General features: G+C 46.9%; 1 protein-coding gene across 2 annotated transcripts in view; it reads right to left on the bottom strand.

Moving 5' to 3' along the window:
- The window catches only part of LOC115119661 (anoctamin-5-like), an 81,640-nt gene that overhangs the window by 58,322 nt on the left and 9,883 nt on the right, over nt 1-13,435 (bottom strand). The window contains exons 2-3 of one of the 2 annotated variants that reach the window (XM_065002934.1): nt 4,708-4,766; nt 2,953-3,195 (exon numbers count right to left, since the gene is read on the bottom strand). In XM_065002934.1, the coding sequence (XP_064859006.1) occupies nt 2,953-3,195; nt 4,708-4,766 (302 nt within the window). The remainder of the gene's footprint in view (nt 1-2,952; nt 3,196-4,707; nt 4,767-13,435) is intronic. The other variant, XM_065002935.1, reaches the window with a different exon arrangement.

Raw genomic sequence — 13,435 nt, 5'->3', positions numbered from 1 at the left:
GAGAGGGAGAGAGAGACAGAGAGACAGAGAGAGAGAGAGAGAGAGAGAGAGAGAGAGAGAGAGAGGGAGAGGGAGAGAGAGGGAGAGAGAGAGAGAGAGAGAGAGAGAGAGAGAGAGAGAGAGAGGGAGAGGTACTAGGTAAAGTTGGAGGATCTTAATTTGATCCAGTTTTTTACAACAGGAAAATAATCCTGCGGCAACAGGGCAAATCAGGTCAGTGGAGATGACAAACTTTAGAAGGAAATGAATTAAAGATCCTACATCTGTACAGTAGCTGAGGGACTAACAACATACAGACAACATACAGACCAGGGTCGTGTTCATTAGGACAAACCGAAATTAGCATTTCAAATAGTATCTATGTGTTTAATTGTGTGCCTACTGAACACAATCCTGTACCAGATGAATACTAGGACTGGCATGTCTCTATAACACACCCCCCGGCAACTCAGACACCATGGCAACCCCAGTACATACTGCCAACAACTCAGACACCATGACAACCCCATACATACTGCCAACAACTCAGACACCATGGCAACCCCAGTACATACTGCCAACAACTCAGACACCATGGCAACCCCATACATACTGCCAACAACTCAGACACCATGGCAACCCCATACATACTGCCAACAACTCAGACACCATGGCAACCCCATACATACTGTCAACAACTCAGACACCATGGCAACCCCATACATACTGCCAACAACTCAGACACCATGGCAACCCTAGTACATACTGCCAACAACTCAGACACCATGGCAACCCCATACATACTGTCAACAACTCAGACACCATGGCAACCCCATACATACTGCCAACAACTCAGACACCATGGCAACCCTAGTACATACTGCCAACAACTCAGACACCATGGCAACCCCATACATACTGTCAACAACTCAGACACCATGGCAACCCCATACATACTGTCAACAACTCAGACACCATGGCAACCCCATACATACTGCCAACAACTCAGACACCATGGCAACCCCATACATACTGTCAACAACTCAGACACCATGGCAACCCCATACATACTGCCAACAACTCAGACAACCTAGCAACACCTGAACCAGAATCTGTGTTTACAGGAGACGTTGAATATAGTGATTCTCCTTCGAGCCCAGGAAGAAGCCATTCAAATTGCTATTCGCCAGCTTTTCAAGCTTAAAGCTGAAAAATGTTACTTTTGGGTGACCTGACCAAGTACACATAGAAATATGAGTTATAGATCTGTCATTCTCATCAAGTTTATGAAGCGGTAGATCTGTTTTATGTGCGCTATTTCTATACACCACCATTAAGTTGATTTTTTTCATCTTTTACTTTTCTGTTTTGTACAGCAGCTTCAAACAGCTGAAAATACCATCTTTTTTATTTTTATTGAAAAGATATTTCACAGCGGTTTAGATCGTACAATGTTTCGCCTCTTCTGCACCTCCAGTAAAATCTCTCATGACTGACATGCACAGGTCTGCTGATCCCCGCGGCAGGAAAGGTCATTGATTTTTACAACCGTGTATGAACGTCATATCAGTCTGTTTCACAGTGCTACATGGAATGCAATAATATTTTGTTAGTAGATTAAGTAGACAATATAGGGTACGTTTTTAGTGAGTGTATATTTCTAGGATAGGCTTTATTTAGTGTACACTACCAGTCAAAGGTTTTAGAACACCTATTCTTTCAAGAGTTTTTCTTTATATTTTTACTATTTTTTACATTGTAGATTAATAGTGAAGACATCATAACTATGAAATAACACATATGGAATCATGTAGTAACCAAAAAAAAGTATTAAACAAATCAAAATAGATTTTATATTTGAGATTCTTCAAATAGCCACGCTTTGCCTTGATGACAGCTTTGCACACTCTTGGCATTCTCTCAACCAGCTTCAATACTTAAGATGATAAAAACACAAAATTCCAGACAAGGTATTCATTTTTTGGGTGGGGACCTTTTTTAGAAGTACGTATCGGCCGCGACGGCAGTAATGAAGATAGTTGCTCAGCGAAACGCCATTCTTTGTTAAGTACTCTAACGTATTTTGACATTAGGGAAGCAGCCATTCACCAGCTTTTCAAGCTTAAAGGAGAATCAGCGTATTCAAACGTCTCCTGTAAACACAGATTCTGGTTCAGGCAACACCATACTCCCAAGTCCGGAAACTAAACATAGATAGGTAAGAAGCAGCAACACAAGCCATGAGAGGATAAAAGGACTGATCAAGGTAAGACAAGCACTTAGCATTAGGGCTCCCGAGTGGCGTAGCGGACTAAGGCACTGCATCTCAGTACAGACCCTGGTTCAATTCCAGGCTGTATCACAACCAGCCGTGATTTCGGAGTCCCATACGGAGATGCACAACTGGCCCAGCGTCGTCCGGGTTTGGCCCGGGGGGTAGGCCGTCATTGTAAATAAGAATCTGTTCTTAACTGACTTGCCAAGTTTTTAAAAAATTAAAAAATAATACAAAATTAAATTATTCAGAGTTGCTCAATGCTTAGTGCTTGACTCCTGACAGACATCTGGACAGACAAGTCCCATAGTAGTAGTACACTGATAGAATACTTTATTATCCCAAAAAGGCTACGACCCAGATCCTGTTCATTGACGGATGGTTAGGTTATTACATTTAGGCACATGTTATTGCACACTCCCAATATATGGCTAACACACAATAACCCCTAGACACTCCGGAAACACACAGACAACAATTAGAAGCAAGCAGGGAGTGTGTCAATACACACTCATAACACAGAGATGATGAGGTAGTTAACCAACAGCTGCAGGGTTTGACTAAAGACTGTAAAATGACACTAAACAAACAACACAAACTTTATCAACGGGGAAAAAAAAACACACACACACACACACACACACACACACACACACACAGGAGCATGCAACGAGCAATGTCTCTCTGTTTCCTCTTACCCCAGTCAGCCCAGTCACGGTGGACAAACGTCTAAGGATCTGTCCACGTTCAGGGCTGCTGTCACTGTGGTCAGAGCCTGAGTGGTGAGAGTGGATGGAGGGCAAACTGGAGCAGAGGGAATCACAGGAACCATGACCCTGGACCCCAGGACCCAGAGAATCACAGGTACCATGACCCTGGACCCCAGGACCCAGAGACTCACAGGAGCCATGATCAGGAGGGTTGATGTAAGGAGTGGGAGACTTAAAATAGGAGGAGGAGAGGAGGAGAGGAGGAGATAGAAAGGGCAAGTGAGAGGAATTCTGGATTCCAAATGAACCCCTATCCCCTATACTCACTAGCCATCTCTGTAGACCTGAGAGGATTTGGATTGGTGGAAGTAATAATTATGATGACATTTCAAGCCAATCAGAAGGAAAGACCATAATGCTTATTCCAATCTTCTGAGATCTACAGCAGTGCCAAGCGTGTAGGCGCTATGGATTGGACAGCAGCGATAGAGTTAGGGTAATTTGTGACTACTCAGACCCCCAGCCTTACAGACCAATCTGAAGAACACTCAGACCCCCAGCCATACAGACCAATCTGAAGAATACTCAGACCCCCAGCCTTACAGACCAATCTGAAGAACACTCAGACCCCCAGCCTTACAGACCAATCTGAAGAATACTCAGACCCCCAGCCTTACAGACCAATCTGAAGACTACTCAGACCCCCAGCCTTACAGACCAATCTGAAGACTACTCAGACCCCCAGCCTTACAGACCAATCTGAAGACTACTCAGACCCCCAGCCTCACAGACCAATCTGAAGAACACTCAGACCCCCAGCCTTACAGACCAATCTGAAGAATACTCAGACCCCAGCCTTACAGACCAATCTGAAGAACACTCAGACCCCAGCCTTACAGACCAATCTGAAGACTACTCAGACCCCCAGCCTTACAGACCAATCTGAAGACTACTCAGACCCCCAGCCTCACAGACCAATCTGAAGAACACTCAGACCCCCAGCCTTACAGACCAATCTGAAGACTACTCAGACCCCCAGCCTCACAGACCAATCTGAAGACTACTCAGACCCCCAGCCTTACAGACCAATCTGAAGACTACTCAGACCCCCAGCCTCACAGACCAATCTGAAGACTACTCAGACCCCCAGCCTTACAGACCAATCTGAAGACTACTCAGACCCCAGCCTTACAGACCAATCTGAAGAATACTCAGACCCCCAGCCTCACAGACCAATCTGAAGAATACTCAGACCCCCAGCCTCACAGACCAATCTGAAGAACACTCAGACCCCCAGCCTTACAGACCAATCTGAAGAATACTCAGACCCCCAGCCTTACAGACCAATCTGAAGAATACTCAGACCCCCAGCCTCACAGACCAATCTGAAGAATACTCAGACCCCTAGCCTCACAGACCAATCTGAAGAATACTAAATGTAAAATGAAGTGGAAAGACCATTAAACTATGGAAATAAAATCCCTTTTCAACAGGACAAAATCCAACGCACCTCCAGGCTGTGTGATACTTCACATAGAAGGAGAGTGATGCTGCATCAGATGACCTCCACAATCCCCCGACCTAAACTAAACTGTGTGCGTGTCATATTGAGAATGTAGTGTGTGTGTGTGTGTGTGTGTGTGTGTGTGTGTGTGTGTGTGTCTGTGTGTGTGTGTGTGTGCGTGCGTGTCATATTGGGAATGTAGTGTGTGTGTGTGTGTGTGTGTGTGTGTGTGTGTTTACCTCTGAAGGGTCAGGCTGGGGATAGTCGTCAGTATCGTGGGGGAAGCCGTTGTTGTCCCCTGAAACACAAAGAGTATAATCAATCAATTAACCAATCAATCAATCCCCTTATTGTCCTAATTGGGGAAATTGTAGCGGAGATCCATTGACACAACCTACTTGATCATACTTGAGATCATTCAAGTAAAATACAGACTTAAAAAAAATATTTTTACTTTATTTTATTTAACCTTTATTTAACTAGGCATGTCAGTTAAGAACACATTTTTATTTACAATGACAGCCTAACAAAAGGCAAAAAACCCCACAAAAAACATAAGTGTGTGTGTGTGTCTATCTGTGTGTGCATCTCTCTGTGTGTGTGTGTGTCTATCTGTGTGTGTGTCTATCTATCTGTGTGTGTGTGTGTGTGTGTGTGTGTGTGTGTGTGTGTGTCTATCTGTGTGTGTGTCTATCTCTGTGTGTGTGTGTGTGTGTGTGTGTGTGTGTGTGTTTGGTATTTTACATTTCTTGACTCAAGAATCTAAATAGAGATGAAATAATTACTGGTCTCTTTAAGGTTGTATTTAGTCTGTCCTTCTGCACACACACACACACACACACACACACACACACACACACACACACACACACACAGACAAACAAGCACACACACAGACACACATCCACACACGCACATACACAAACACACACACACACAGACAAACACACACACACAAACAAACACCCACAGACAGACACACACTTCTAACGTTGTTACAATTTACATTTACATTTAAGTCATTTAGCAGACGCTCTTATCCAGAGCGACTTACAAATTGGTGCTTTCACCTTATGACATCCAGTGGAACAGCCACTTTACAATAGTGCATCTAGGTCTTTTAAGGGGGGGGGGGGGAGAAGGATTACTTTATCCTATCCTAGGTATTCCTTAAAGAGGTGGGGTTTCAGGTGTCTCCGGAAGGTGGTGATTGACTCCGCTGTCCTGGCGTCGTGAGGGAGTTTGTTCCACCATTGGGGGGCCAGAGCAGCGAACAGTTTTGACTGGGCTGAGCGGGAACTGTACTTCCTCAGTGGTAGGGAGGCGAGCAGGCCAGAGGTGGATGAACGCAGTGCCCTTGTTTGGGTGTAGGGCCTGATCAGAGCCTGGAGGTAGTGAGGTGCCGTTCCCCTCACAGCTCCGTAGGCAAGCACCATGGTCTTGTAGCGGATGCGAGCTTCAACTGGAAGCCAGTGGAGAGAGCGGAGGAGCGGGGTGACGTGAGAGAACTTGGGAAGGTTGAACACCAGACGGGCTGCGGCGTTCTGGATGAGTTGTAGGGGTTTAATGGCACAGGCAGGGAGCCCAGCCAACAGCGAGTTGCAGTAATCCAGACGGGAGATGACAAGTGCCTGGATTAGGACCTGCGCCGCTTCCTGTGTGAGGCAGGGTCGTACTCTGCGGATGTTGTAGAGCATGAACCTACAGGAACGGGCCACCGCCTTGATGTTATTTGAGAACGACAGGGTGTTGTCCAGGATCACGCCAAGGTTCTTAGCGCTCTGGGACGAGGACACAATGGAGTTGTCAACCGTGATGGCGAGATCATGGAACGGGCAGTCCTTCCCCGGGAGGAAGAGTAGCTCCGTCTTGCCGAGGTTCAGCTTGAGGTGATGATCCGTCATCCACACTGATATGTCTGCCAGACATGCAGAGATGCGATTCGCCACCTGGTCGTCAATGATGAAATGAGGAGTGTTTCTACGGCAACAGTGATGTAACAATAGGATCCAGTCAGTCTTCCTAGTTCTTAGTTCATGCTGAGAGTAACCTGCCAAATAACCACTTCCTCTTTCCAAAATGCCCCAGAAAACAGACTTACTTGAAAACCTTTTACTGCAGTGGGCTAAAACAGGATCTCACAGAGTGTTTCTCGGGAGTCTTAAACAAATCTACTTTAAAAACAAAAAGTATCCACCTCACACACATGGTTATGGGCCTAAACAAAGAAGACATATGTACCATGTCAGATATGTAATGCAACAGTTGAAATGTATTACATTTTTGAGTTTGCATCGCAATATTAGATGCTATATACATCACAGAAGACTGAAATATATAACAAAACCGTTTGACATTGAAACACCAGATTTTCAGCTGTTAAAAAAAAAAGAAAAGAATGTTGATTAATTATGAAGTTATGAAAAATATGAATAACATTCCACCCATGAGGCCACTAGGTCATCTGACTGCAGGAAAAAGCTACCAGGTAACTAATGGGCCTATATTGTGCCAGCGGTGGGAGCTTTACCCTGCTGGAGTCTCAGGGAGGCTGGGGGCGAGGACACCCACTGACCAGAGAACCCACTGACCAGAGAACCCACTGACCAGAGCACCCACTGACCAGAGAACCCACTGACCAGAGAACCCACTGACCAGAGAACCCACTGACCAGAGAACCTACTGACCAGAGCACCCACTGACCAGAGAACCCACTGACCAGAGAACCCACTGACCAGAGCACCCACTGACCAGAGCACAGAACCCACTGACCAGAGAACCCACTGACCAGAGCACAGAACCCACTGACCAGAGAACCTACTGACCAGAGCACCCACTGACCAGAGCACAGAACCCACTGACCAGAGAACCTACTGACCAGAGCACCCACTGACCAGAGCACAGAACCCACTGACCAGAGAACCCACTGACCAGAGCACAGAACCCACTGACCAGAGAACCTACTGACCAGAGCACCCACTGACCAGAGAACCCACTGACTAGAGCACCCACTGACCAGAGCACAGAACCCACTGACCAGAGAACCCACTGACTAGAGCACCCACTGACCAGAGAACCCACTGACCAGAGAACCCACTGACCAGAGCACCCACTGAGCAGAGAACCCACTGAGCAGAGAACCCACTGACCAGAGAACCCACTGACCAGAGAACCCACTGAGCAGAGAACCCACTGACCAGAGCACCCACTGACCAGAGCACCCACTGACCAGAGAACCCACTGACCAGAGAACCTACTGATGGGAGAACCTACTGATGGGAGAACCTACTGACCAGAGAACCCACTGACCAGAGCACCCACTGACCAGAGCACCCACTGACCAGAGCACCCACTGACCAGAGAACCCACTGAGCAGAGAACCCACTGACCAGAGCACCCACTGACCAGAGCACCCACTGACCAGAGCACCCACTGACCAGAGAACCCACTGAGCAGAGAACCCACTGACCAGAGAACCCACTGACCAGAGAACCCACTGAGCAGAGAACCCACTGAGCAGAGAACCCACTGACCAGAGAACCCACTGACCAGAGAACCCACTGACCAGAGAACCTACTGATGGGAGGCGGCCATTCATATCATCTTTGTTTTGTATTGTTGTTTTAATAAAGTTAAAAAACAACACCAACAAAAACATAGGTAACTATAGTAAATTCCTACTAGTGTTTTAGTTAAGTTACAGAATACCTACTTCTATTTTTGTTTTAGCCTAAACTCGTGTTACTCTCGTCTCTCTAATCCTGATTTATTCAATCACAGTGGGAACTGAGAGAAGAGAGAAGACTTCTGAAAAGTACAGTTTAGTCAACCAAATACAAATAACTGTAGCTGGGCGGTCTGACTTAATACACTGGTTTCCCAGTACAGAAAAGAAAGGGAAAGAGAAGGAGATGTCACTACAGAAGACTGACTGTGACCAGCTTTGTGAATTTTTATGAATGACTCTACAGCTGCTGAAAACATGTGGAACAGTGGAACCGTGCAGTACAGTGGAACAGTGGAACCGTGCAGTACAGTGGAACAGTGCAGTACAGTCGAACAGTGGAACAGTGCAGTACAGTGGAACAGTGGAACAGTGCAGTACAGTGGGACAGTGCAGTATAGTGGAACAGTGGAACAGTGCAGTACAGTGGAACAGTGCAGTATAGTGGAACAGTGGAACAGTGCAGTACAGTGGAACAGTGCAGTACAGTGGGACAGTGCAGTATAGTGGAACAGTGCAGTACAGTGGGACAGTGCAGTATAGTGGAACAGTGGAACAGTGCAGTATAGTGGAACAGTGGAACAGTGCAGTATAGTGGAACAGTGGAACAGTGCAGTACAGTGGAACAGTGCAGTACAGTGGGACAGTGCAGTATAGTGGAACAGTGGAACAGTGCAGTACAGTGGAACAGTGCAGTATAGTGGAACAGTGGAACAGTGCAGTATAGTGGAACAGTGGAACAGTGCAGTATAGTGGAACAGTGCAGTACAGTGGGACAGTGCAGTATAGTGGAACAGTGGAACAGTGCAGTACAGTGGAACAGTGCAGTATAGTGGAACAGTGGAACAGTGCAGTATAGTGGAACAGTGGAACAGTGCAGTACAGTGGAACAGTGCAGTACTGTGGATTACAGTGGAACAGCGCAGAACAGTGGAACAGTCGAACAGTGGAACAGCGCAGAACAGTGGAACAGTGGAAGAGTGGAACAGTGCAGTACTGTGGGTTACAGTGGAACAGCGGATAACAGTGCAGTATAGTGGAACAGTGCAGTACAGTGGAAGAGTGGAACAGTGCAGTACAATGGAACAGTGCATTACCGTGGAACAGTGGAACAGTGCAGTACAGTGGAACAGTGCAGTAAAGTGGAACAGTGGAACAGTGCAGTACATTGGAACAGGGCAGTACAGTGGAACAGTGGAGTACATTGGAACAGTGCAGTAAAGTGGAACAGTGGAGTACATTGGATCAGTACAGTACATTGGAACAGTGCAGTACATTGGAACAGTGTAGTACATTAGATAAGTGCACTACAGTGAAACAGTGCAGTGCAGTACAGAGGAACAGTGAAGTACAGTGGAACAGTAGATAACAGTGGAACAGTGGATTACAGTGGAAGAGTGCAGTGCACTACAGTGGAAGAGTGCACTACAGTGGAACAGTGCAGTATAGTGGAACAGTGCAGTATAGTGGAACAGTGCAGTATAGTGGAACAGTGCACTACAGTGGAAGAGTGGACTACAGTGGAACAGTGCAGTATAGTGGAACAGTGGATTGCAGTGGAACAGTGCACTACAGTTGAACAGTGGAACAGTGCAGTATGGTGGAACAGTGGATTACAGTGGAACAGTGGATTACAGTGGAACAGTGGATTACAGTGGAACAGTGCACTACAGTGGAACAGTGCACTACAGTGGAACAGTGCACTACAGTGGATTACAGTGGAACAGTGCACTACAGTGGAACAGTGGAATAGTGCAGTAAAGTGGAACAGTGCAGTATGGTGGAACAGTGCACTACAGTGGAACAGTGCACTACAGTGGAACAGTGGATTACAGTGGAACAGTGGATTACAGTGGAACAGTGCACTACAGTGGAACAGTGCACTACAGTGGAACAGTGGATTACAGTGGAACAGTGCAGTACAGTGGAACTGTACAGTACAGTGGAACAGTGCAGTACAGTGGAACAGTGCAGTAAAGTGGAACAGTGCAGTACAGTGGAACAGTGGAACAGTGCAGTACAGTTGAACAGTGCAGTACAGTGGAACAGTGGAACAGTGTATTACAGTGGAACAGTGGAACAGTGCAGTACAGTGGAACAGTGCAGTACAGTGGAACAGTGCAGTACAGTGGAACAGCGCAGTAAAGTGGAACAGTGTATTACAGTGGAACAGTGCAGTACAGTGGAAGTGCAGTACAGTGGAACAGTGCAGTAAAGTGGAACAGTGCAGTACAGTGGAACAGTGCAGTACAGTGGAACAGTGTATTACAGTGGAACAGTGCAGTACAGTGGAACAGTGCAGTACAGTGGAACAGTGCACTACAGTGGAACAGTGTATTACAGTGGAACAGTGCAGTACAGTGGAACAGTGCACTACAGTGGAACAGTGTATTACAGTGGAACAGTGCAGTACAGTGGAACAGTGCACTACAGTGGAACAGTGTATTACAGTGGAACAGTGCAGTACAGTGGAACAGTGCACTACAGTGGAACAGTGCAGTAAAGTGGAACAGTTGAACAGTGCAGTACAGTGGAACAGTGCAGTAAAGTGGAACAGTGGAACAGTGCAGTACAGTGGAACAGTGTATTACAGTGGAACAGTGCAGTAAAGTGGAACAGTTGAACAGTGCAGTACAGTGGAACAGTGCAGTAAAGTGGAACAGTTGAACAGTGTATTACAGTGGAACAGTGCAGTACAGTGGAACAGTACAGTGGAACAGTGTATTACAGTGGAACAGTGCAGTACAGTGGAACAGTGCAGTACAGTGGAACAGTACAGTGGAACAGTGCAGTACAGTGGAACAGTACAGTGGAACAGTGCAGTACAGTGGAACAGTGCAGTGGAACCGTGTATTACAGTGGAACAGTGCAGTACAGTGGAACAGTGCAGTGGAACAGTACAGTGGAACAGTGCAGTACAGTGGAACAGTGAAACCCGACCCTTAAATCTGATTACTTTTCCAGAAATCCTGGTAGCAAGATTCTCGGATTCAACAGGACATAAGCAGGAAATCCCACCCTTGATTAACCCATGCAAGACTAGAACAATTCAACTGCTGTTGGCATACAGAGGACAGCTGATTGCTGGGGGGAAATACCACAAGGACACAGGCCTCTCGGGACTCTCTGATCAACATCGAAGATAGGAGAGGGGAATGCATAGGGACCGGCGTGACTTTGTCAACAGACATAACTATCTGTTCAGAAAATACCACACAGCCAAGGAGGAGAGGAGAGTTGTGGGCTATAGGCTCAGATAGTGAAGGAGATGAGAGGTGTGGGCTGTAGGCTCAGATAGTGAAGGAGATGAGAGGTGTGGGCTATAGGCTCAGATAGTGAAGGAGATGAGAGGTGTGGGCTGTAGGCTCAGATAGTGAAGGAGATGAGAGGTGTGGGCTATAAGCTCAGATAGTGAAGGAGATGAGAGGTGTGGGATGTAGGCTCAGATAGTGAAGGAGATGAGAGGTGTGGGCTATAGGCTCAGATAGTGAAGGAGATGAGAGGTGTGGGCTATAGGCTCAGATAGTGAAGAAGAGGAGAGTTGTGGGCTATAGGCTCAGATAGTGAAGGAGATGAGAGGTGTGGGCTGTAGGCTCAGATAGTGAAGGAGAGGAGAGTTGTGGGCTATAGGCTCAGATAGTGAAGGAGATGAGAGGTGTGGGCTTTGGCTCAGATAGTGAAGGAGATGAGAGGTGTGGGCTTTGGCTCAGATAGTGAAGGAGAGGAGAGTTGTGGGCTATAGGCTCAGATAGTGAAGGAGATGAGAGGTGTGGGCTTTGGCTCAGATAGTGAAGGAGATGAGAGTTGTGGGCTATAGGCTCAGATAGTGAAGGAGATGAGAGGTGTGGGCTTTGGCTCAGATAGTGAAGGAGATGAGAGGTGTGGGCTGTAGGCTCAGATAGTGAAGGAGATGAGAGGTGTGGGCTGTAGGCTCAGATAGTGAAGGAGATGAGAGGTGTGGGCTATAGGCTCAGATAGTGAAGGAGATGAGAGGTGTGGGCTATAAGCTCAGATAGTGAAGGAGATGAGAGGTGTGGGCTGTAGGCTCAGATAGTGAAGGAGATGACAGGTGTGGGCTATAGGCTCAGATAGTGAAGGAGATGAGAGGTGTGGGCTATAGGCTCAGATAGTGAAGGAGATGAGAGGTGTGGGCTATAGGCTCAGATAGTGAAGGAGATGACAGGTGTGGGCTATAGGCTCAGATAGTGAAGGAGATGAGAGGTGTGGGCTATAGGCTCAGATAGTGAAGGAGATGAGAGGTGTGGGCTATAGGCTCAGATAGTGAAGGACATGACAGGTGTGGGCTATAAGCTCAGATAGTGAAGGAGATGACAGGTGTGGGCTATAGGCTCAGATAGTGAAGGAGATGAGAGGTGTGGGCTATAGGCTCAGATAGTGAAGGAGATGAGAGGTGTGGGCTATAGGCTCAGATAGTGAAGGAGATGAGAGGTGTGGGCTATAGGCTCAGATAGTGAAGGAGATGAGAGGTGTGGGCTTTGGCTCAGATAGTGAAGGAGATGAGAGGTGTGGGCTGTAGGCTCAGATAGTGAAGGAGATGAGAGGTGTGGGCTATAAGCTCAGATAGTGAAGGAGATGAGAGGTGTGGGCTGTAGGCTCAGATAGTGAAGGAGATGAGAGGTGTGGGCTATAGGCTCAGATAGTGAAGGAGATGAGAGGTGTGGGCTATAGGCTCAGATAGTGAAGGAGATGACAGGTGTGGGCTATAAGCTCAGATAGTGAAGGAGATGAGAGGTGTGGGCTATAGGCTCAGATAGTGAAGGAGATGAGAGGTGTGGGCTATAGGCTCAGATAGTGAAGGAGATGAGAGGTGTGGGATGTAGGCTCAGATAGTGAAGGAGATGAGAGGTGTGGGCTATAGGCACAGATAGTGAAGGAGATGAGAGGTGTGGGCTGTAGGCTCAGATAGTGAAGGAGATGAGAGGTGTGGGCTGTAGGCTCAGATAGTGAAGGAGATGACAGGTGTGGGCTGTAGGCTCAGATAGTGAAGGAGATGACAGGTGTGGGCTGTAGGCTCAGATAGTGAAGGAGATGACAGGTGTGGGTTATAGGCTAACAATGGAAAAAAGCAGTTCTTTAATACATGCAGAATTATCTACGGGGTAGTTATCCAATAACTCAAAGGTTTTGATAGTATGTCCAATTCCCCTTTAGGTTAGTTAATACACAGGGCTTAAAGGCCTAGATGTGGTGTTTGTCTCCTTGTGGCTCCAGGTTATCTCTAA

Source organism: Oncorhynchus nerka, linkage group LG17 (genome assembly GCF_034236695.1).
Source record: "Oncorhynchus nerka isolate Pitt River linkage group LG17, Oner_Uvic_2.0, whole genome shotgun sequence".
Lineage (NCBI taxonomy): Eukaryota > Metazoa > Chordata > Actinopteri > Salmoniformes > Salmonidae > Oncorhynchus > Oncorhynchus nerka.
This window is presented reverse-complemented; position numbering and strand designations above follow the sequence as displayed.